The 21,871-nt window shown below is 41.4% G+C and overlaps 1 protein-coding gene across 2 annotated transcripts in view; it reads left to right on the forward strand.

Moving 5' to 3' along the window:
• FAM13A (family with sequence similarity 13 member A) overlaps positions 1-21,871 on the forward strand; it is a 181,100-nt gene that overhangs the window by 152,884 nt on the left and 6,345 nt on the right. For both annotated transcript variants that reach the window (XM_042467129.1, XM_042467130.1), the window contains 9 exons: positions 1,921-2,134; positions 2,963-3,101; positions 3,894-3,975; positions 4,128-4,348; positions 6,832-6,915; positions 10,633-10,728; positions 18,005-18,088; positions 20,243-20,439; positions 21,020-21,121. In XM_042467129.1, the coding sequence (XP_042323063.1) occupies positions 1,921-2,134; positions 2,963-3,101; positions 3,894-3,975; positions 4,128-4,348; positions 6,832-6,915; positions 10,633-10,728; positions 18,005-18,088; positions 20,243-20,439; positions 21,020-21,121 (1,219 nt within the window). The remainder of the gene's footprint in view (positions 1-1,920; positions 2,135-2,962; positions 3,102-3,893; positions 3,976-4,127; positions 4,349-6,831; positions 6,916-10,632; positions 10,729-18,004; positions 18,089-20,242; positions 20,440-21,019; positions 21,122-21,871) is intronic.

Consider the following 21,871-nt stretch of genomic DNA (forward strand, 5'->3'; position numbering starts at 1 on the left):
TTTTCTCTGTCCCCTGTTAGCATTTTGCCATCTTCTCCACGCAGTGGAGAAGATGGCAAAATGCTAACAGGGGACAGAGAAAAAGCAGAATTACTCAACACCTTCTTTGCCTCAGTCTTCTCAGAAAAGGCAAAGGGTGCTCAACCTGAGGATAATGGAGCAGAGGACAGATTAGGGGAATTTCAGCACAGAATAAGGAAAGAGATAGTACAAGAATACCTTGTTAATCTAAATGAATTTAAGTCTCCAGGACCAGATGAACTAAATCCACGGGTATTAAAAGAACTGGCAAATGTAATATCGGAACCATTGGCAATAATCTTTGAAAACTCCAGGAGAACAGGAGAAGTCCCAGCAGACTGGAGGAGGGCAAACGTTGTCCCCATCTTCAAAAAGGGGGAAAAAGAGGATCCCAACAATTATCATCCAGTTAGTCTTACCTCAATACCAGGAAAGATTCTAGAGCAGATCATTAAACAGAGAGTTTGTGAACATCTAGATGGCAATTCCATAATCACAAAAAGTCAACATGGGTTTCAGAGAAAGAAGTCATGCCAGACAAACCTGCTCTCTTTTTTTGATAAAATTACCAGCTTTTTAGATGAAGGGAATGCTGTGGATATAGTATATCTTGATTTCAGTAAGGCCTTTGACAAGGTTTCCCATTACATTCTTGAAAACAAGCTTGTAAAATGTGGGCTAGACAAGGTAACTGTTCAATGGCTCCTTTTCATCCTGGAGAGAAGTGACCAGTGGGGTCCCACAAGGCTCTGTCCTGGGCCCAGTATTATTCAACATCTTTATCAATGACTTGGAGGACAAAATTGGGGGCATACTTATCAAATTTGCAGATGACACCAAATTAGGAGGAGTAGCTAATACCCCAGAGGACAGGATCAAGATTCAAAATGACCTGAACAGACTAGAAAACTGGGCCAAAGCTAACAAAATGAAATTCAACACGGAGAAATGTAAGGTACTGCACTTAGGCGCAAAAATGAAATGCACAGATATTGGATGGGGGACACCTGGCTGAATGAGACTACATGTGAAAGGGATCTAGGAGTCCAAGTAGACCACACGTTGAACATGAGTCAACAGTGTGATGTGGCAGCAATTTTAGGCTACATCAATAAAAGTATAGTGTCTAGATCAAGAAAAGTAATAGTGCCACTGTATTCTGCTTTGATCAGGCCCCACCTGGAATACTGTGTTCAGTTCTGGGCCCCACAATTTTGAAAGGATGTGGAGAAACTGGAGCATGTCCAAAGGAGGGCGACCAAAATGGTGAAGGGTCTGGAAACCATGTCCTATGAGGAACAACTTAGGGAGCTGGGGATGCTTAGCCTGGAGAAGAAAAGGTTAAGACGTGTTTATGGGTAGTGTTAGCCAACTTGAGCATTTGGAGAGGCAGGAGCTAACATAAAAGGTTAAGAAAGGTCTGAAGATCACTGTAGAGCCCAGCATCTGATTTGTTTCCAACTCCACTATGTAAAGTGTGTCTGACTTGGACCGTCATTAACTGTTGGAACATCTCATCCTGTGAGTATTTACCATCACCTCAAGAAACCATCTATGTGACTGTCCCTCAGTCTGAAGTTCTGAGAGGCTTATGAGTGAGTGGGCTTTTTTTGGATGTGAATGTGACAATCTCTTCCTGGGGTAATCACTTGATTCCCATGTTGCTTTTGCCTTGGTGCTAGGTCAAGACTTTTTCTTGTTGTTCTCCTGGTACTTTGAAGTATTTTAGAGCTATTACTTTAATCTCTGAGGTTTGTTTTTTATTATTACTTTGTTGCTAGACACTTGAATGACTAATTATTATACATATAACTAAATAAGTATGAAATTAATGTGGAATGAGAGAGAGCATGTTCAGTTGAATTTCTGCTCATGCTTCCTATTCACTTGCTTTTCCAGAACCTGTCCCCGCTTTCTCCTCCTGGCAGCGTGATGGCTTAGATTCCGACGAAGCTCGCCTCTCTCCTCAGGCCGGCCGCCTCATTCGTCAGCTTTTGGATGAGGACAGTGATCCAATGCTGTCCCCTCGTTTCTATGCCTATGGACAAAGTCAGCAGTACCTTGATGACACAGAAGTGCCTCCTTCCCCTCCCAATTCACATTCATTCATGAGGTAGGTTTAAGTGGTTACTTTAAGACACAGGTGAGGAACCTATTTGGAATGGCAGCCAAGATCTGTTTTCCAGACACCCCCAGAGTTCAGAGGACATCAGAAGGAATGACCATACCTCTCAGTGTCATTAGGTCCTCAGCTGTAGACATCCCCAGCTTTGTCCTCAGTGTTAATAATTGTAAATAGTGCTTTTAATTTTGATTGTCCCCTGTAACCTCTGTTCTATTTGCCTTTACATCCTGCACAGTTAGTGTTCTCATTTTACAGAAAAATAACTGAGGCAGAAAATTAGCAAGTTCCTAAATGCAATACAATGGTGCTGTAGCATTGCCAAGTCATAAAACCAGGTTTCCTTGGTTCAAACAGTTAGGTTGCTGTCCAGTAAGTTACACTGATTCTCTTTCTTGATGGATGGCTAGGTGTTCATAATCCCTTATTGTTCTAAAAGGGCAGAACTACAAATTTAAAGACTTTCTCTCTCATATACGAATAGTGACTTGTTTAAAGTATATTTTACTTCAGGGTGGGAACTTGGCTCAATGGCAAGAGTACATTTTACATGCAGAAATTCCTAGGTTTAATCAGGTTATCTCCAGTTAATGAGAAGAGGTAGCATGTGATGAAAGAGACCTTGGGACCCCAAATGCTGATACCAACTAAAATAAACAGTTTGTCTTTCTTAGTACAAGGTAGTTTTCCAGTACTCCTGTATTAGAATCTTGCTCGTTTTACGAGGATTTATTTTTCTCTCTGTCAGGTAGATCCCTTTTTTTTGTTAGGCTGCATACACAAGTTGATTTGGCAACAATGCCATCACCTTCATTACAGGAGAAGAAGTTCATCTTTGGGATCTTATGAAGATGATCGGGAGGATTTAACACCCGCGCAGCTGACTCGCAGGATTCAGGGGCTGAAGAAAAAAATCAGGAGGTTTGAGGAAAAATTTGAAGAGGAGAGGAAATACCGAGTAAGTTGCTGGAAACTTTTATTTTAATGATTAGGCAAGACTCTGGAGTAGAATTTCTTTCCTCATTGCCAAAATGAGTGTTTTTACTGGCCTGAACATCCCCAGAGATTGGATTGCTAAGTGGTAGAGCTGTGTAGCTAGGAGCACAGAGGAGTTATCAACTGCAGTCCAAAAGGGAACCTTTTCCAACTTCCTTAGTATTACTGAAATAATGGATTGAAAATCCTTTGAGGCCTTTCATCCTTAGACTGCAATGCTATAACTACTTTACTAGGGAGGATATCCATGAACTCAGATTAAAATATGAGCATCTGAGCAGAATATTCATATGATCATGCTATTAATCTATTTTTTCAGTTTATTTATTTTGTTAGCTGGTTTAGAAATGTGGGTTTTGTATACAACAGTCACCTGGTTGGGTTTTGGGATCGTTTTAATTGTAGTTCCATGCACTGTTTTTTGTCTTCTTCATTTTTAGAGTCTTCAAGAAACATGTGATATTTGCAGATTAAATGTGTATTTATCTTTTAGATACTATGCAGTAATGCAAAATTCCTTATTATTCTAGAATATTATTTACTCTGAATATCACTTAAAAGTGCAGCAGATGCCAAAAAAATTGGGGTAAAAAACGTTTAGGCCTCTCAAGCAACCTTTCGTACCTTTCCATCTCATAATGTACAATTAATATTTTAGTGACCAGAAGGGTCATGAAGCAAATCAAGATCTCAGTTGCAATCTTTAGTTTCAGTTTGGGCTGCCCCATTTACACATTTTCTTACCCTCTTGCAGCCATCACACAGTGACAAAGCAGCCAACCTGGAGGTGCTGAAGTGGACAAATGACCTTGCAAAGTTTCGAAAGCAGCTGAAAGGTGGGGGCCTAGCCTGGAATGGAGTCCTTGCATAGACTTTGGACTCATTAAACATTGCTGTTCTGCAGTGGTTTTACTCTCTCTCTCTCTCTCTCTCTCTCGTTCCTGTTTTTGAAAATCCAGTGATTTTTTCATTCTCCTTCCAAAATTAGAGTCTAAATTGAAGATGTCAGAGGAAGATCTGGCTCCTGTGATGCGTCAGCGGAGCAACACACTTCCCAAAAGCTTTGGCTCTCAACTGGAGAAGGAGGAAGAGAAGAAGCAAGAGGTGGCTGATAAATCAACAAAACCAGCAGTGGAAGCAACCCTGGAATCCATGCAGAAGAAACTCCAGGAGAAAAGGGCTGAGGCAAACCGGCCTGAAGACATTAAGGTACTGTACACCTGCATCATATGCGGGTGCGCCATACGTGGTTTTCAGCTTACACTGAAAGCTGTGTGCTGGAAAATGCAATGCCGCAGTTGCCTGTGGTGCGTGCACCGCGCCACACTTCACCTCAGGCACGAGCCCCTTTGTTTTCAGTGGAACTTGAGCGTACATGGTATTTCCTTTACACTGGGGGGGAGGTCCAGAGTGGATCACCCATGTAAGGGAAGGGTGCACTGTATAATAAAAAAGGTGAAACAGCTTCTGTCACCTGGAATGATAAGTCATTGAATTGTACCAAGTACTAAATCTCATGTTAGTGCCAGATTGAAATAGACCCATTGAAATCAATGGGGCTTTCTAAACAGCCCTTTGGGACGTCCGGAGGACGTCCCATTTTAAAAAAGGGGCGTCTCTTTTAGACGCCCCATGTCCTAGTACGGACTCCGTCCGTACAAGATGGCGCCGGCCATTCTACATGGCCGGCGCCATCTTTACGTATCGGACGCACAGCGTCCAGACGCGTCGCGCCGCTGCTGACGTAGCGAGCGCGCCCCTGGCGCCTCGCTACGTCGCAAACGCGACGCAAAAAGAAGCTCCATTTTGGAGCTTCTTTTTTCGGTCCGCGCGGGAGTCGGGCCGTTTGAAGGCTCCGGCTCCCCCGCGGACCTTCTGGCGGCGGCGCCAGACCGCTGCAAAGCGGCGGTCTGTACCCCGCCAATGGGACATAAGTAAATGGTGACTAGTGAGTTCCATTCTTTTCCATGGATCTACTTCAGTTGGAACTGTCATTGGATTTAGTCCCAAGTTTCCATTTCAGAATTCCTGCATTTTCTAAATGTATTCATATACTGTAAATGGGCTGATATAGCCATTCAAAGCATATCAGTTTGCAGTTGTATTAAAGTTTTTCTATTATCTAGGTCTCAGCAGCCGGTAACAAGGTGTATTCTAGATGTTTTGGGCTACAGTTCCTTTGAGCCCCAGCCCGCATGGCCAATGGATAGGAAATATGGGAATTATATATTGAAACCACTGGAAGGCACCACTTTGCCTGTTCCTACTTAGGGGCATACTTCAAAACCTTTGAATATGCAGCGTGCAAAACATTATGAAATATCCTGAGCAGGGCAATGATAGAAACTAAACTTCCATACCATTTGTTTGATAAATGATTGTAGGATCAGCATTGACTACATTAACAATTCTGTCAGAAGAGATATGGCTTAGAAGTTCAAGAACTCCCATATTACTGTATAACAGTATTATAGTAACAAAATGATATCTCATATATCTTCATGCTTGTAAATGGCTTACTAGTCCAAAGGGAGGGGGAGTTTTGTTCACTCTCTGAACCACTTCTTTGTGAAAGACCATCATTTACCAGATAGTAGCCCCCAGGACCTACAAAAAAGACAAAATAAAATAAAATAAACCTTTTTAAAAACCAAAACAGAAGTGATAAGATATCTAGTGTGCCACCAGTTAATACCTGAGTCCAGTGAGAAGCTAATACTAGTTATGTAATTGGTATATGATTCATTGTGTCGTATGTTTTAGTAGTTCATTTCAAAAGTCAAGTGTTACATCTGTTTCAGAGATCGTAAATGTGGCTTCAAAAATGCTTATAATAAAATGTTGTGTTTGAGACAAACAAGATTATGTATAAAAAGAAACAGTTATAATAACGATTTTTTTAGAAAATCCAATTTAAATGTTAAATAACTTGTATATATTTTTAAAATCCAATTTTCTGTCCTTTTCTGCTCTGATATTACAAGTCAGGAGAAGGCAAGCATTCCACTGAGATGTTTATGGCATCAGCCTCCCTATGGCTTGGTATAACAGCTGCTCCCACTGTAAAACAGAGTAGTTGGAAACCATCAAAAGGTGTCTAATCTGCATGATCTAATCGTGCAAAGGAGTCCCCCGTGTTAAGTGTTTGACTAAATATATGATGTGAACTTTCAGTGGAATGATTGACATTTGTAAAAGTATAATGAAATTGCCGATGTACCAATTACTGACATAATGGTTACAAAGTGCTTTGATGGGCAGTAATAACACTGAGAACCTGGGCACTGTTGATTGCAGAACTATTAGATTTCCTTTTAAGGTTGACAGGAAGACCTTTGGCAGATCTCATGGGGGTTTCATCCCTACTCCATTAAGATCGCCTTGGCTTTCCTTACCAATTGATATGTGTGAGGTGTTACCATCACCACTACAAATTTCCTATCAGCCTTGATGTCCATGTTCCCTTCTCTCTAGTTATACTCACACTTGCATATAGAAGCTCCTTTTCATGTTATCTTGGCTCAAATAAATATTGTTCATGAGGGCTATATAGTAAGCCACTCCTTTTGAAGTATTGGAATGGGGCGGGAGGGGGGGGAATTGGATGTATTTGTAGAACTGCCATTCTTCCCAATTATGTTTACAGTTTCCCTTTTTCTCTGTCCACATCCTCGCTTTGCATTTTTTCATAGGACATGACTAGGGACCAGATAGCAGACGAGAAGGTGGCTCTTCAGAAATCCCTCTTGTATTACGAGAGCATCCATGGAAGGCCAGTAAGTACATAAGTACAACAGCATTCATATCAAGCATGCTCCATACTGAATGTACGTTGAAAGCCAAATGGAAATAGAGGAAACCACTCCCATTTGTTAAATGTATGGTAAAGTATAATAGTGCAAACACCATGATGGCTGACTTCAACAGAATACAGTGGGACCTCAGTACCCGTGGTCTTGCCATCTGTGGATTTAAGCATCAGGGATGACAAGCCCATGTTGTCCCCAATGGCAATGCGTACATATGGCCACACCACTATTCAGAATGGCCGCCATTAGCCCCAAAGGCAGCACGTGCACATGGCCATACCGCCATTAGAGACAACAGAACTTTACCTGAAGTCCCATTGTCTCTAATGGTGGTGCAGCCACATGCACACACTACCATTGGGGATAACCTGACTCGAAGTCCCGTGGATTTTGCTATCCGTGGTCTGGAACGGATCCAGTGCAGATACCAAGGTCCACTATACTTCAATATTGGTCCACCCACAGTTAACTGACGACTCTCTCTCTATGTCTTGTAGCAGTGTTTGTCACTCCTTCCTGATTCTTTGTTTAGGAGACCTCACAGACCCCCTCCCAATAACACCACAATCCTATTTTTATTGACCAAAATCCTCGTTTTCATCCAAAAAATATCTTTAGGTGACAGTGTTGTGTCTAAACACACTTTTCTCTGTCACACACACACACACACACACACCAAAACAAGCAAAAATTGTATTTAAAGATGGCCAAAATGCACATTTCCAGGTCCCAAAAACAGTGGCATTGAGCTCTGTAGGAGATCAGAAAGAGCTTTCTGACTTTCAGTGTGCATTGAATTAGATGAAAACTATTTTGCCACAGTCTTAGAAGTACCAGGAGATTAAAAAAGAATGGTGCAAAACCAAATAAGCTTTACTTTTGCAACATTCTTTTTTAAATCACTATGTACATTCCTACTTATAATGGTGTTTTTCCAAAGCAGTCAGCAATATGCTTTCCTCTTTTTCTAAGGTTGTCTTTCTCTTAGGTGAAAAAAATCTGGTTTACTAGAAAAAAATATTACACTTGTGGGAAATATACAAATAAAAATTATTATTATTATTATTAATGATGATGATCAACACCTAAATAAATCCAATTGATTTAGTGCCTCTACTCTGGTTGGCGCTAATGAGATTTATACCATGGTTTTTAATGTTACAGGTGACCAAGGAAAATCATAATAGATTATACTTTCTAAAATTGTTTTCATGTCAGTTTCATTCCACCAATATTTTTAAAAGCTCTATAGAAATTAATGTGGAAACCTTTAATTTTTCCACAGACAAGCTTTTCAGTATGGGTTCCTTTCCTCCTGTTTAGTTCCTCATGTTCTTCGCCTAGTATTATATGCTGTATTATTTGCCTCAAATTCTTGACCCCGTATTATTTGCCAGTGTTTCAGTATTCTTTGGAGTAAGCTTTAACTCAAATTGACACCTCTGAGGGCCATTTCACACCATATGCTTTCAGTGCGTGTAAATTAAACACTCACAAATTGTACTTTGTGTTTGTGCTGCTCTTGACCCCTCTCCAGTTCCTCTAGTGTTGATTCTTACAAAACGTTGTTGACAATTTGACATGTTAAGGAGAACAGGTTGGAGTGATGAGCAAGTCATATTACTGCTTGTTTTGAAGACAGCATTCACTGCTCTGATTATTTTTTCCTATGAATGAATGAAATTTTATTCTTCCAATTTTATTCTTGTTTTCATTTTTATCTCTCATACCAATTTTGTACCATTCTATTGTTTAAGCATTAACAGTTGCTTTGTATTTTCCACCTTACAAGTCGTGCTTCGCACTCCCTGTCTAACAGCAGTGCTATTACTGCCAACACTTCCATTATAGCTTTCAAGGAATGTTACAGTCACAGTGGAACGAAAACAATTCCAAACTAGTTTTCCTCCTCTTCATATCCAGGCATTTCTTTCTTGGTGATATCATTGATAAGAGTGCACCAATAAAATGGAGAATAAGATTTGTAGCATGTTTTGGCATTTCATAGATAGTAGCCCACTTCATCAAATGGTACTGATCCATCAGATTCACTCATTGTAGCTAATGAAGTGGTTTATATACCACAAAAGCTTATACAGTAAATGACATAACATCAGCTATTTTTATAGATTTATTTATTTGTTTGTTTAGCATGTTTTTAGTCCACCAAATAATACAAGTTCTCTCAGTGATTTGCAGACAAGTACAAAAAGTAAAATATAGGCAGTTAAACAATTACTACAAGCAGTGCATAATAAAACAAAGATGAAACCACTATCAAAGAATCAAAACACAGTTAAACAATAACTACAAGCAGTGCATAATAAAACAGAGGTGAGAATAAATAAATCGTTTATTTCTAGCCCGCCTTTCCATGAGATCAAGGCGGGTTACAACATCATAGAGCAACAAACAATAAATATCAACAATACAATATAAAACAAAATCAGAGATTAAAACAAGGAATTAAAAACACAGATTAAAAACCTTACAAAAACTAGCCAAAGTGCAGGTGCAAAAGGAGGGGGGGAGAAAAAGCGATTACAACTGGGGGAAAGCTTGTTCGAAGAGAAAGATTTTGAGTCTCTTCCTGAATTGGTCGAGGGAGGGGGTCGAGCGGAGCTCTTCGGGAAGCGAATTCCATAACTGCGGGGCTGAGATAGAAAACGCCCTCTGTGCAGTTGTAGAACGTTTCGAGGGTGGAACCCTCAGAAATTGCTTCCCGGTTGACCTGAGTGTGCGGGGCGGACTATATGGGGAGAGGCGGTCCTCCAAGTACCCTGGGCCCAAGCCATTTAGGGCTTTATAGGTTATAACCAACACCTTGTATTGTGCCCGGAAGTGAATAGGCAGCCAGTGTAGATCTCGCAGAACAGGTGTTATATGGCTGGACCTGGAACATCCAGTGACCAGTCTGGCTGCCATGTTCTGCACTAACTGAAGCTTCTGGGTTTGGTACAAGGGTTGCCCCATGTAGAGCGCATTACAGAAATCCAACCGAGAGGTTACCAGAGCGTGTACCACCGTTTCAAGGTCCCCCCAGCCCAGGAAGGGTCGCAGCTGGCATATCAGCCGAAGCTGATAACAGGTACTCCTGACCGTCGCATCCACCTGAGATGTAAGGTGGAGCGACGAGTCCAAGAGCACCCCCAGACTGCGAACAGAGTCCTTCAGGGGAAGCGTGTCGGTAATTAAAACACTGGGACATATAAAGCTAAAGCAAAGTCAAACCAAACAAACACACTTAAATGAGTTCTTTAAAGTTTGAGGAGAATAAAAACATCTAGCACTAAAAGAGCTGTATATGTGCAAAGCCATTCTGCAGATGGTAGGGAGCACTGAAAATGCCCTCTGTCTTTTAGCTTCCCATCACAACTCTTTTCAACAATTATATACCCAGGAAATGGGTACCAAGGGGGAGATGGATAAGGAAGAGTGAGTCAGGAAGCTCTTTCTTTATGTCTGTGTGGCACCATTCTAACTCCTCATCAATTGTATTAATACACCTGTTCCTAAGAAGTTTACCTAATTAATTGGACAGGGAAATAAAATGCCATGTTTTCATTTCCAGCACCTGTTCACTCGTTCCGCCTCAAAAGAGTTTCAACAAAGATTAATGAAGTGATGATAATCTGTTGCTGCCCACCCTTTGCCTTCATCCAACTGTATTTTTTTTCTTTTAAGGTAACAAAACATGAACGGCAGATGATGAAGCCCCTATATGACAGATACCGTTTGGTCAAACAGATCCTCTCAAGGGCCAACACCATCCCAATTATCGTAAGTATGCATCTGTTGTGAGTGTTCAGTTTGACTGGCTTTAGTCTCCATGCTGGCACAGTAAGAGAGAGCATCCCATCTTCATGTGTTGTGCTGACCCCATTGTCTCAGATACAAGCCAGTTCCACATGCCCAGACTGTTACAAAGCAGTGGGAAGAACAAAAGGTGTGTTGTGTGAAATGGGATACTTCTACAAGGAGTTTCTATAGGTTATGGCTCAGTCCCTTCAGACCAAACTTAAGTTTGAAAGTTCAGTTTTGGAGTTGTGGTATCCCCCAAGAAGATCTTAGTCTGATGGGACACTATATTTCATATGAGCATTGTCATCTGTGCTAGATCCTTCCCATGGTTTTCTGCTATCATGCAGCTGAATAGTAAGAAAAGAGGCTTGCAAGTTCATCTCAGAGGTTTGTATATCTGATCGCTGGTGGTGGACATAGTTTCCCAGTCCATAGAATGGAATGCAGAGTTGGAGAAAATTGGTTTTTGGACCACAACCTCCAGAATTTCTGAGCCAGCATGGGTAGTGAGGGATTCTGAGAATTGCAGGCCAAAAAAAGAATAACCTTTCCAAGGTGAGACAGTGATTTCTAGCATCCTGTTAGTGAATTCTGTTCTGGCCATGCAATGCCCTAAATCCTCCTCCAGCTCACCTTGTAAGCAGCACAGCCCCCTCCCCTACATGGCCATTTTTATATTGTCAGAGAGCAGGAGAATTAACAAGGATGCATCCAGGTATTTTCCTTTAGCTGGATATGCTGCAAGGACATTTTCTGCAGGGACCTCCCAAGTGCCCTCAGAGGGGTTAGTGGATGTCTGTTGCAGCCTGTCTAGCTACAAGAAAATAGTTAGCTGTGTTCTCACACATTCACCTGGTCTCTAACAACACAAAAATGGCTGTGTTGGGGAGTGGGAGGCTGTTCTGCTTTCATGGGGGGGGGGGGACTAGAATCATCAGACATAGCTACGTGATACATGTACATCTTCCAGTGCAGGATCTTGGCTATTGTTTGTATAAACAGTGAGCACATTCACCTTATATATGTTATTCCCCTGCTTCTTCCTTAATTTTTTCCCCTGGCATTCTGGACTTCAAAAGTTTTGGCTGTTTACAAAGGCCACTGTGCCCAACAATCCTACCATGTCTTGGCTTGCACTGAGTTGCAGGAATGAGCAGCTTGGCCAACGATGTGACTTGGTCAAGTCAGTTACCCTTGAGATATCTTTGGCTGATAGGAATGAGCAAGCCAAGCATCCTGTTCCTGACCTTTAGAGGTCAATGTGAACAAATAGCTGCATTGTCCCCCACAGGCATGCACTCACAGAGAGAGAGAGAACTCTTAACTAAGCAGAAGCCTCCCTGCACAACTCTGAATACACTTTTTAATTTTGTAGTTTGTATGAACTTTTACAAAGCCATGATGGAACATGGTGGCTTGGCGGTTAAGACACTGACTCTGACAGTCACAAGGTCAGCAGCTCGAGAGCCACATGATGGAGTGAGCTTCTGTCACTAGTCCCAGCTTCTGCCAACCTAGCAGTTTGAAAGCATGTAAAAGTGCAAGTAGATAAATAAGTACCACTTCGGTGGGGAGGGAACAGTATTCTGTGCAGTCATGCTGGCCACATGACCATGGAGTTGTCTTTGACAACATTGGCTCCCTCAACTAAGTAATGGAGTTGAGCACACACATCTCCTACTGTCGGACATGACATGACAATCATGTCAAAGGAGAAACCTTTACCTTTTACCTTGCACAAAGCCAGCTGAGTTACTGCTGTGGAAAACATAGAAAGCAGACTGGATCTTGAGAACCAGAATGTTTAAAAAATCAGTTTTTTAAAAAATGAATACACAAATCTGTAAGCCCAAACACCCAAGTTACATAGTTAGGAGATGAAAATTGATATACAAGGCACATTTTGGGCAGAGAAGAGTGGCATTATTAGTTATTTTTGAAATGGAGAGATTGTAGGACATGTGTTTGTTCCAATTTTTGTCTTAAGCTGGACAAAAGTTCAAATGAAAGACAGCACTGCAGTAGAAAGTAGTAGATACTTTGTCATTGTTAACTGCCGTCACTTCGACTTATAACAGCCCTATGGATGAGAGACCTCCAAATCACCTTGTCATCAACAGCCCTACTCAGCTCTTGCAGACTCAAGACCATAGCTTTGTTCTTTGAATCCATCCATCTGTAATATGGTCTTCTTCTTTTCCTACTGCCTTCTGCCTTGCAAGCATTATTGTCTTTTCTAGGAAGTCGTGTGTTCTCATGATATATACAAAGTACAGCAGTCTCAGGAGTTTATCACACAGGAGAAATCCCATGTAGAAACGGGGGTTTAAATCAAAAAACCCTGCAAAAGTGGGTTGATTTCCACACGACATTGTTGTTAAGTGGAGTTAACCCGGAAGTAAAAAGGAGTGGCTTTTGTCTACTTTCCATTCGGGTTAACACCAGTTTAACAATCATGTGTGTGAAAATCAGTCCACTTTTTCAGATTTTTTCCAGCTTTTAAATCTTGTTTTTGCACAGGATTTCCCCCATGTGATAAACTCCTGGTTTAGTTAGCTTGGCTTCTAAGCAGAGTTCAGGGTTAATTTGCTCTAGGACCCATTTATCTGACTTTTTAGCAGTTCATAGTATCCACACAACTCTTTTCCAGCACCATATTGGAAATGAGATTATTTTCTTCTTGTTGATTTTCTTCACTGTCCAGCTTTCACAAGCACACATAGAAATTGGAAATACAGTGGCATGGGCAATCATAACCTTAGTTTTCAATTATATATCTTTACACTTCAGGATCTTCTCTTAGAATCATAGAATCATAGAGTTGGAAGAGACCACAAGGGCCATCCAGTCCAACCCCCCTGCCAGCAGGAAATCCAATCAAAGCATCCCCACAGATGGCCATCTAGCCTCTGCTTAAAGACCTCCAAGGAAGGAGACTCCACTACACTCCGGGGGAGTTTGTTCCACTTCGGAACAGCCCTTACTGTCAGGAAGTTTTTCCTAATGTTGAGGTGGAATCTCTTTTCCTGTAGCTTGCATCCCATTGTTCCGGGTCCTGTTCTCTGGAGCAGCAGAAAACAAGCTTGCTCCCTCCTCAATGTGACATCCTTTCAAATATTTAAACAGGGCTATCATATCACTCTTAACCTTCTCTTCTCCAGCTAAACATCCCCAACTCCCTGTAGTCGTTCTCATCTAAGGGCAAGGTTTCCAGACCTTTCACCATTTTAGTGGCCCTCCTCTGGACACGCTCCAGTTTTACTCAATGTCCTTTCTGAATTGTGGTGCCCAGAACTGGACACAATATTCAGGTGGGGCCTGACCAGAGCAGAATACCAGTGGCACTATTATTCTCTTGATCTAGACACTATACTTTTATTGATGCCACTAGAATTGCATTGCCCTTCTAGCTGCTGCATCACACTGTTGACTCATGTTCAGCTTATGGTTACTTGGACTCCTAGATCTCTTTCACATGTACTTTCATCAGCAATGTGCCCCCCCTATATCTGTGCATTTCATTTTTCTGCCCTAAGTGCACGTACCTTACATTTCTCTGTGTTGAATTTCATTTTGTTAGCTTTGGCCCAGCTTTCTAGTCTATTCAGATCATTTTGAATGTTTGTCCTGTCCTCTGGAGTATTAACTATTCCTCCTAATTTGGTGTCCTCTGCAAATTTGATATGTGTGCTCCCAATTCTGTCATCCAGGTCATTGATAAAGATGTTGAATAATACTGGGCCCAGGACAGAGCCCTGTGGGACCCCACTGGTCACTTCCCTCCAGGAGGAAAAAGTGTCATTGTTGAGCACCCTTTGGGTTCGGCCAGTCAACCAATTACAGATCCATTTAACAGTTACTTTGTCTAGCCCACATTTTACAAGCTTGTTTGCAAGAATATCATGGGAAACCTTGTCAAAGGCCTTACTGAAATCAAGATATACTATATCCACAGCATTCCCTTCATCTACCAAGCTGGTAATTTTATCAAAGAAAGAGATCAGATTTGTCTGGCATGACTTGTTTCTCTGAAACCCATGTTGACTTTTTGTGATTATGGCATTGCTTTCTAGATGTTCACAAACTCTCTGTTTAATGATCTGCTCTAGAATCTTTCCTGGTATTGATGTCAGACTGACTGGACGATAATTGTTGGGATCCTCTTTTTTCCCCTTTTTGAAGATGGGGACAACGTTTGCCCTCCTCCAGTCTTCTTCTGATTTCTTGACTGCAGTCTCCAGTATGGTTATTGACTGAACCAAGATCTGTCATAGGGGACATAAAATCAGAAACTGACATATCGCTTGACCAGTGAACTACAAGGCCTATCTAATCACTCGCTGCTGAGAGAATGTAGTGCTTCTTTATAGCCACGAGGATTAGACACTATGGAGATTATCACATGGACAAATAACCCAACGGCTCCCTAATGGGATGCAGCCGGGGTGCAGGATGCAGGCAGGTATTATTGCTTTTAATTCGCTTCCACTTCTGCTGGGCGGCTGTATCCCAAGTCCCAGGCGATCCTCGAAGGCTGCTTTTCAAAGACAGAAAGCTTCCCAACTTTGAAAAGTGGCCACCAAAGCGTGCCTGGGATCCGGGATTCAGCTGCCTGGCGGAATCGGCAGCAAATTAGAGCGATAATACCTGCCTGCATCCTGCACCCCGGCTGCATGCCATTAGGGAGCAGTTCGGTTATTTGTCCATGTTATAATCTCCATTGTTTCCTTCCTTGCTTGCTATCTTCCCTACCTCCTTAAGAGAGGGCCTGTATACCAGCCTGTATATAGGGTAGTTGCTATCTGGTACCTTAATTGCAAAGCTTTTTGTGGGGTTTTCGAGCTATGTGGCCATGTTCTGAAGATGCCAGCCACAGATGATGGCGAAACATCAGGAATAAATTCTTCCAGAACACCGCCACATAGCCTGAAAACCCTACAAAAAACTATGGATTCCGGATGTGAAAAGCCTTCAACTTCACAATTGCAAAACTGCTTCCTTGGCCTTTAGACCATTTGTATCCTAGCCAGTGCAAACATGAGATGCTTTCATTTTACTCTCAGCCTGTTCCTTTATTTTAATGAATAAGTGTTTTATTTTCATTCCTTTACTGGTACCAGACCAAAGCCTGGGTCTTGGCAGCTGAGTATGCGGCTTTTTAAAAATAAATATTCTCTCTAGATTGAATGCATGGGATGGCACATAAATTACTCAGAGGTATTGCTTATGTTCTGGCAACCACAGGCTTCTTCTAGGCCTTGGGATATGATCCATTGAGTGATTCCTCTCTTGTACCTCCTGTTGAAATGATGAGCTGGTTCATGAAAACATAAATACTACCTTCAATCCCATTAATTTTAGATAAGGCAGGAGAACTGAGGAAGAGAGTTTCACATTGAATTGATTTCAAATAACAATACAACTAAAAAATCATATTCCTGGAATCAGTTTAATATTTCACATGCTCTGTGGTGAATCCCTAAATATCTATGCCTCAGTCATTTGGATCGCCTTACTATCCAGAATTCTCACATCATTCTATTTGAATATGATTAAATGATGAGCCCCTAAGTCACTACGTAGCTCCATGTGTGCATCAGAATTACTGCTTCTGCAGTAATTTGCCTGTATATTCACTTTGGCTATGACAGTGCTGACTTCATCTAAGAAGCATAATGGGGAAAGTAATCACGAGACACTCTTTTGTATGAAATGATGGAGAGGTCCCTCAGACTCTGGGACTGAATACTATCTTCTGGTCTTCCCCAGATGGGCAACCCTCCCCCTTCTCCATGACATCATCATATGGTGGTTTCCCACCTTTTGTACACTTTGTTTCCCAGTTCTCAAAAGTTGAAACGACCCCCCCAGGCTGAGTGCTTCTCAAAAAAAATCTTGGGAGTTTCCAAGTCATTTTAGTCCAAGTGTTCCTGCTTATTCACTGATGCTGCTGCCTCTGCATCTAGTCATTCCTGAAATAATCCTGCTTTTTCTGTTGCTTATTCTGGCAGTGTCCTTTGCCCTCCTATACCAAGCACCGTATACATGGTGGCAGTCCAACCCATCTCTCCCTGCCCCACACCATGTGAAGCCAAGGAGAGAAGCCTGTGGCTGTTTGGGACTCCTCCTGCCTGCTGTTCCCTTCCTTGTTTCCTCATTTTAGACTCTCCTTTCTCCCCTCTTCTTGCTCTAGGTCTTTTCCATTTTCCTTGCTTTCTGGCTTTGCCTTCTTACCCCCCCTTTTCACTCTTCCCCCATTTCCCCTCCACTGGTCACCCACCATCTCATTTCATGTCTTTTCCCCATCTGGTCACCTTTCTGTCCCTCTTTCCATCTTAAACCTCCTTTGTCTTTTCTGCCCCATCTCCCCCTTCACCACTCCTCCAACCTTCATCCTTTGCCGTTGTTGTTGCTGTGTGCCTTCAAATCAAATCCAGTTTATGGCAACCCCATCATGGGATTTTCTTGGCAAGTTTCTTCAAAGGGGGTTTGTTATTACTGTCCTATGAGGCTGGGAGAATGTGACTTGCCCAAGGTCACCCAGTGGGTTTACATGTCTAAGCCAGGATTTGATCCCTGGTCTCCAGAGTCATAGTCCAACATTCAGACTACATCACACTGGCTCTCTTTGCCGCTATACAGCACTATACAAGAGGAATTAAAATTTCCTGAGGGTAGAATGGATATGCCATGGAAAAGAAAGCATCCCCACTGAATACATCACTGGGAGGGACTGCCAAAAATGGAGCTCTAATCATCAAGATAGTAGAAACACACAATCGCTTTTTTAAACTCACCTGGGCTGTGAGGATACCAGGAGTTCACTGGAAATATATCAGTTCAGAGCAAATATAATCTGGTGCTCAGAAATAAAATTGGCTTGTACAAGAACAAAATCCAATTTCCTGGGGGTTTCCTTGTCTGAAGATTGCGTTGCAATTTTAAAAGGTCACAATGCTTCTCCTAAGGCTTATTTGCTGGCAGCATGCATGAGCTTTAGAGTAGAGTAGGTAGGCTGGTATTTTTGTCCCCCGTCTTCCATTGAAAGGAGGAAAATTTGGCCCACAAACTGAAAGACTGACTTTGGTACCGAAGGATTGCTGTGATTATTATTTTCCTACATGCTTTTTCTTTTAAATGCATTCCTGGAAAGACTTTCTGTTTATATTTGGAAAAGGGTAAGGAAGAGGAGATTTGGGATGAGGAAGAGGAGGAGGGAATCATAATGTAATCTGCTTTTTATTACCTATCACAGGGTTCCCCCTCCAGCAAGCGGAGAAGTCCTTTACTGCAGCCCATTATTGAGGGTGAAACTGCTTCCTTCTTCAAGGAGATAAAGGTAAAGGAAAATCCCCAACTCCTAGTATTACCGTAATTTGCTCATCTTGTATCACTTCCATTCTCTCACATTGAAAATGGTATGTTGTTGTTGTTGTTCCCAGTCACCAATTCTTCTGTTTTTCTAGGAAACAAAATTAGGAACCGTTTTTGCCTGTCTGTCTGTGTTCCATTTACTCTCTCAGTCCCCACTTAGCCTTCAACTGCCCCCTTGGTTCTCTTGGCTCCCTTTAAAAAAAGGAAAAAAATGCTTTCCATATAGATACACATTTAGACTGGCAAAATGCACAATTTATTTGTTACTCTTTTTATTGTAACCTTTTATTTAGATTATAATTTTTGCAAGTACTGCTTTCAAAGTTCAACCTCTTCTCTCCAAAGTTCTGTGGCTCATACTTTATGCCTTCTGCATGATGTATACATTCAGCAGAAGGAGGTGGCAGAATCTAAAGCAGTCGGAATGAATTTTACTCATTCGCATTGTAGGTGCAGGATCTAATTTTCAAATATGTTTCTCCAGGAGAGTCACTCCTTTGAAAAAGAAATCTACAACACTGGGAGGGGGGAGCTTCATTTATATACCGCTTCATACTGCCTATGCAGTGCCTAAGCAGTTTACAACTGTAAGCCTTAAGAATGCTAGCCAGTTGTGGGAGATGATGGCACTTGTAGTCCACCAGCATCTGGAGGGCCCCATATTCCCTAATCCTGCTGTGCACACTTAAAACTACATCTGCCCAGGCCTCTGGCCAATATTATAGCAGTTTTGCAAACAAATTATATTTAGCATTTACATGGCTTATTGTTTTTTTCAGACACACACTGCAAGACATCTATGCAGACATCTGTCTCCTTGGCTTCAAGGACAATTAAGCAACTTATCTTGCCATTCCCAGAAATATATTCCTTGAAGATTAAATGTAATTGTGAATGTTAGTTAATGCTTGGTTCTAGTGGCCCAATGGCTACAGGTTTTTTCAGTGCTGTAATAACTGTACTCTTTGTCTGCTGGATTCCAGCTGGCAAAAGTCTCTCTTTGTATGTCTTTTGGACAAGAGCAAAATCTTGGCAAGGTTCACAGTGGGAACACTACAATTAAAAAGGAAGCTAAAGCCCCAAAGCCAGTTCACAGTGGTAGCCTTCATCGCTGGCTTCACATCTTCTCAGCCCTACAAAATGAAGCCATAAACCATAAAATCTCAGGGCCTTTCCAGTGGCCCACCATGGGTTGTCCAGCTCTGCTGCCAAATTGCTGCTGAAAAAGTCCTCTGCTTCCAGTATTACTAGGCTTACAAGTATGTTGGTAGATCATTTAAAGACATCTTTGTCTTGTGGATAACAGATTTCTTGTTAGTTAAAATGATATAATTTTCATTTTGATGCAGTTTCTCAAGGCTGCATACTTGGTAAGCCCTTCTGGAATGCTTTTAATCTCATTTTGACTCCTGCGGTGATTTTCCTCCACTGTATCTCACTAATCATGAAGAAATTATAGAGCTTGCTCATCCTTTTATGAGCTGTTGCATATTCAGGTTTGCCTGATTTATGATGCTGACCAAATGTAAAGTGGGCTCCCTATGGTGGCCAGGATCATAGCTACAGAGGGGGTAAAATTAAAGCATTGCCCCCAAATAAGAATTCTAGTCCTCCCAATGAAATTTTCTTCAGTCATCATTTGTCTAGCATTGTAGGAACTTAAAATTTCATTTGAGCATTTAGGAATATAGTTTAAGCTTCCAAAACAGGCAGGCAGGCAAAGAGACCAAGGGAATGTGAACAAAGCAAATATAAAAGTTCTATGTTGTCGTGTGCCTTCAAGCCATTTCTGATTTTTGATGACTTGTTCCGAAGATTTTTGCTATTAGCTTCCCCTGAGGCTAGAGAGCATGTGAGGCCACCCAGAGGGTTTCATGGTTGAGCTGGGAATTGAACGCTGGTCTCCAGAGACGTAATCCCAACACTCAAAATACTACACCATGCTGTATTTTCAATGTCTTGCTGTCTGCAGTGGTAAAATTGATGCCTTTTTTTCCCTGCATGTTAGACTAAAGGCCCTTGCTGTGTCCACTTTTTTGTATTGTAAATGGGATTTTAACAGAAGATGCACTGCAAAGGACAGCTGATGGTAATCAGGAATATCAACATGTCTTCACAGGAAGAAGATGATGGTTCTGAAGAAGACAGTAACACAAAACCAGATCTCACTGTCACCATAAAATCAGACTGCAACGTGATAAGTTTTTTGGACCAACTGGAAGATGACACTGATGGCTTTGTTTCTCCAGTTGATGACAGGATTCCTTCAAGAGGTGGCCAGGACATGGGGCTGTCAAATCTTCATGCTGCATCTATGTACGTATGGTTTCTGGCAGTCCGCTGTATGCCATATGCTATACAGCAGACATACTGTACCTTCCAGTGAGAGAAATATATAATATAATGGTAATATAGTAATAAAATATCATATGATGTAACATCATGAACAGTGAGTGATTCCTTAAGAACAGGAGCTGAACAAAAACGTTAACAAATCTAGATCGCAGGATCGCGGAATCCCCGCAGAACTATTCTGAAGTTCTTTAGCAGCTGTTGACCAGCTAGGACTGCTACCACACTGGAGAATTAATGAAGTTTGATGCTGCTTTAACTGTCATGGCTCCATCCTATGGAATCCTGGGATTTGTAGTTTGTTGAGGCACCAGAGATCTCTGACAGAGAAGGGTAAATATCTCACAAAACTACAGATCCCAGAATTCCATAGCATTGAGTCATAAAAGGATGTCAAACTGTATTAATTCTACAGTGTATATGCAATCTATATGGTGGTTATTAAATCTTGGTGAGCTGTCTGTGATAATATTTATCTCTTTTTTAATGTTTGGATGTCTGTGTTTTCTTTTCTTTTTTTGTTTTGTTTTGTTAAATGCTGCAGGCCAGAACTTGTAGAGCAGCTTCAAGAAGTCAGAGAAGAGAAAAAGAGGATCAGGAAAAAACTGAGAGATTTTGAGGATAATTTTTTCCGACAAAATGGAAGGTAACCAGTTCAGCTCTTTTTAAAAAAGTAATCTCTCACCACCTTGAAATGTCAGGACCAGAAGAGGGAAATGTTACTTGTTGGAGTACAGTTCTCAGAATCCCCTGGCCAGAATGACCATTGGTCATACTGGCTGGAATATTCTTAGAGCTGTGTTCTAAAAAAGTAACTTTATCAAGGTCTGATTAGATCATAATATTTGGTTAATATAGTTCACGTCCTTACTAATAACCCCTTGCCAGCACCCTTTTCTTTAAAATCACACACTTCCCCTTCCATGCTTTTGAAGAAATTAGCATATATTCATCTTCTTCTAGTACAAGGTGCTTCATTTGTATGTTTAATTTAGGCATTTATTTGATCAGCCATTCTTGGGGAATCTATTTTGCCAAATATATCTGTAGAAGCGAAGCAAGCGCAGTTTTGAACCATTCAGAAGTTACCTTTTCCCATGCATTTGAGCTTCTGACACTTGTTTCATTAGAAAAGTTATTTTCCAGACAGCTGATCATAAGAAGAAGCCAAATAACATTGGTGCAGAATTCAGTGGCATTAATTCTCATATTACTCTTAGGGGATTCTGGTCTAAATCTGTGCAGAATTAATGTGGGAACTATTACAAGAGTTGTGTTAATGTAAGAGAATGGCTGAAGATTCCAGAACTGTTTCTAGAGCCAACTTCCAGAGTGTCTCCTCCAATATTGAAAACAAATGGTTATTCCTATTCCATTTTGGGGTCACATGAATGTA

Source organism: Sceloporus undulatus, chromosome 5 (assembly GCF_019175285.1).
Source record: "Sceloporus undulatus isolate JIND9_A2432 ecotype Alabama chromosome 5, SceUnd_v1.1, whole genome shotgun sequence".
NCBI classification, from domain to species: Eukaryota; Metazoa; Chordata; class Lepidosauria; order Squamata; family Phrynosomatidae; genus Sceloporus; species Sceloporus undulatus.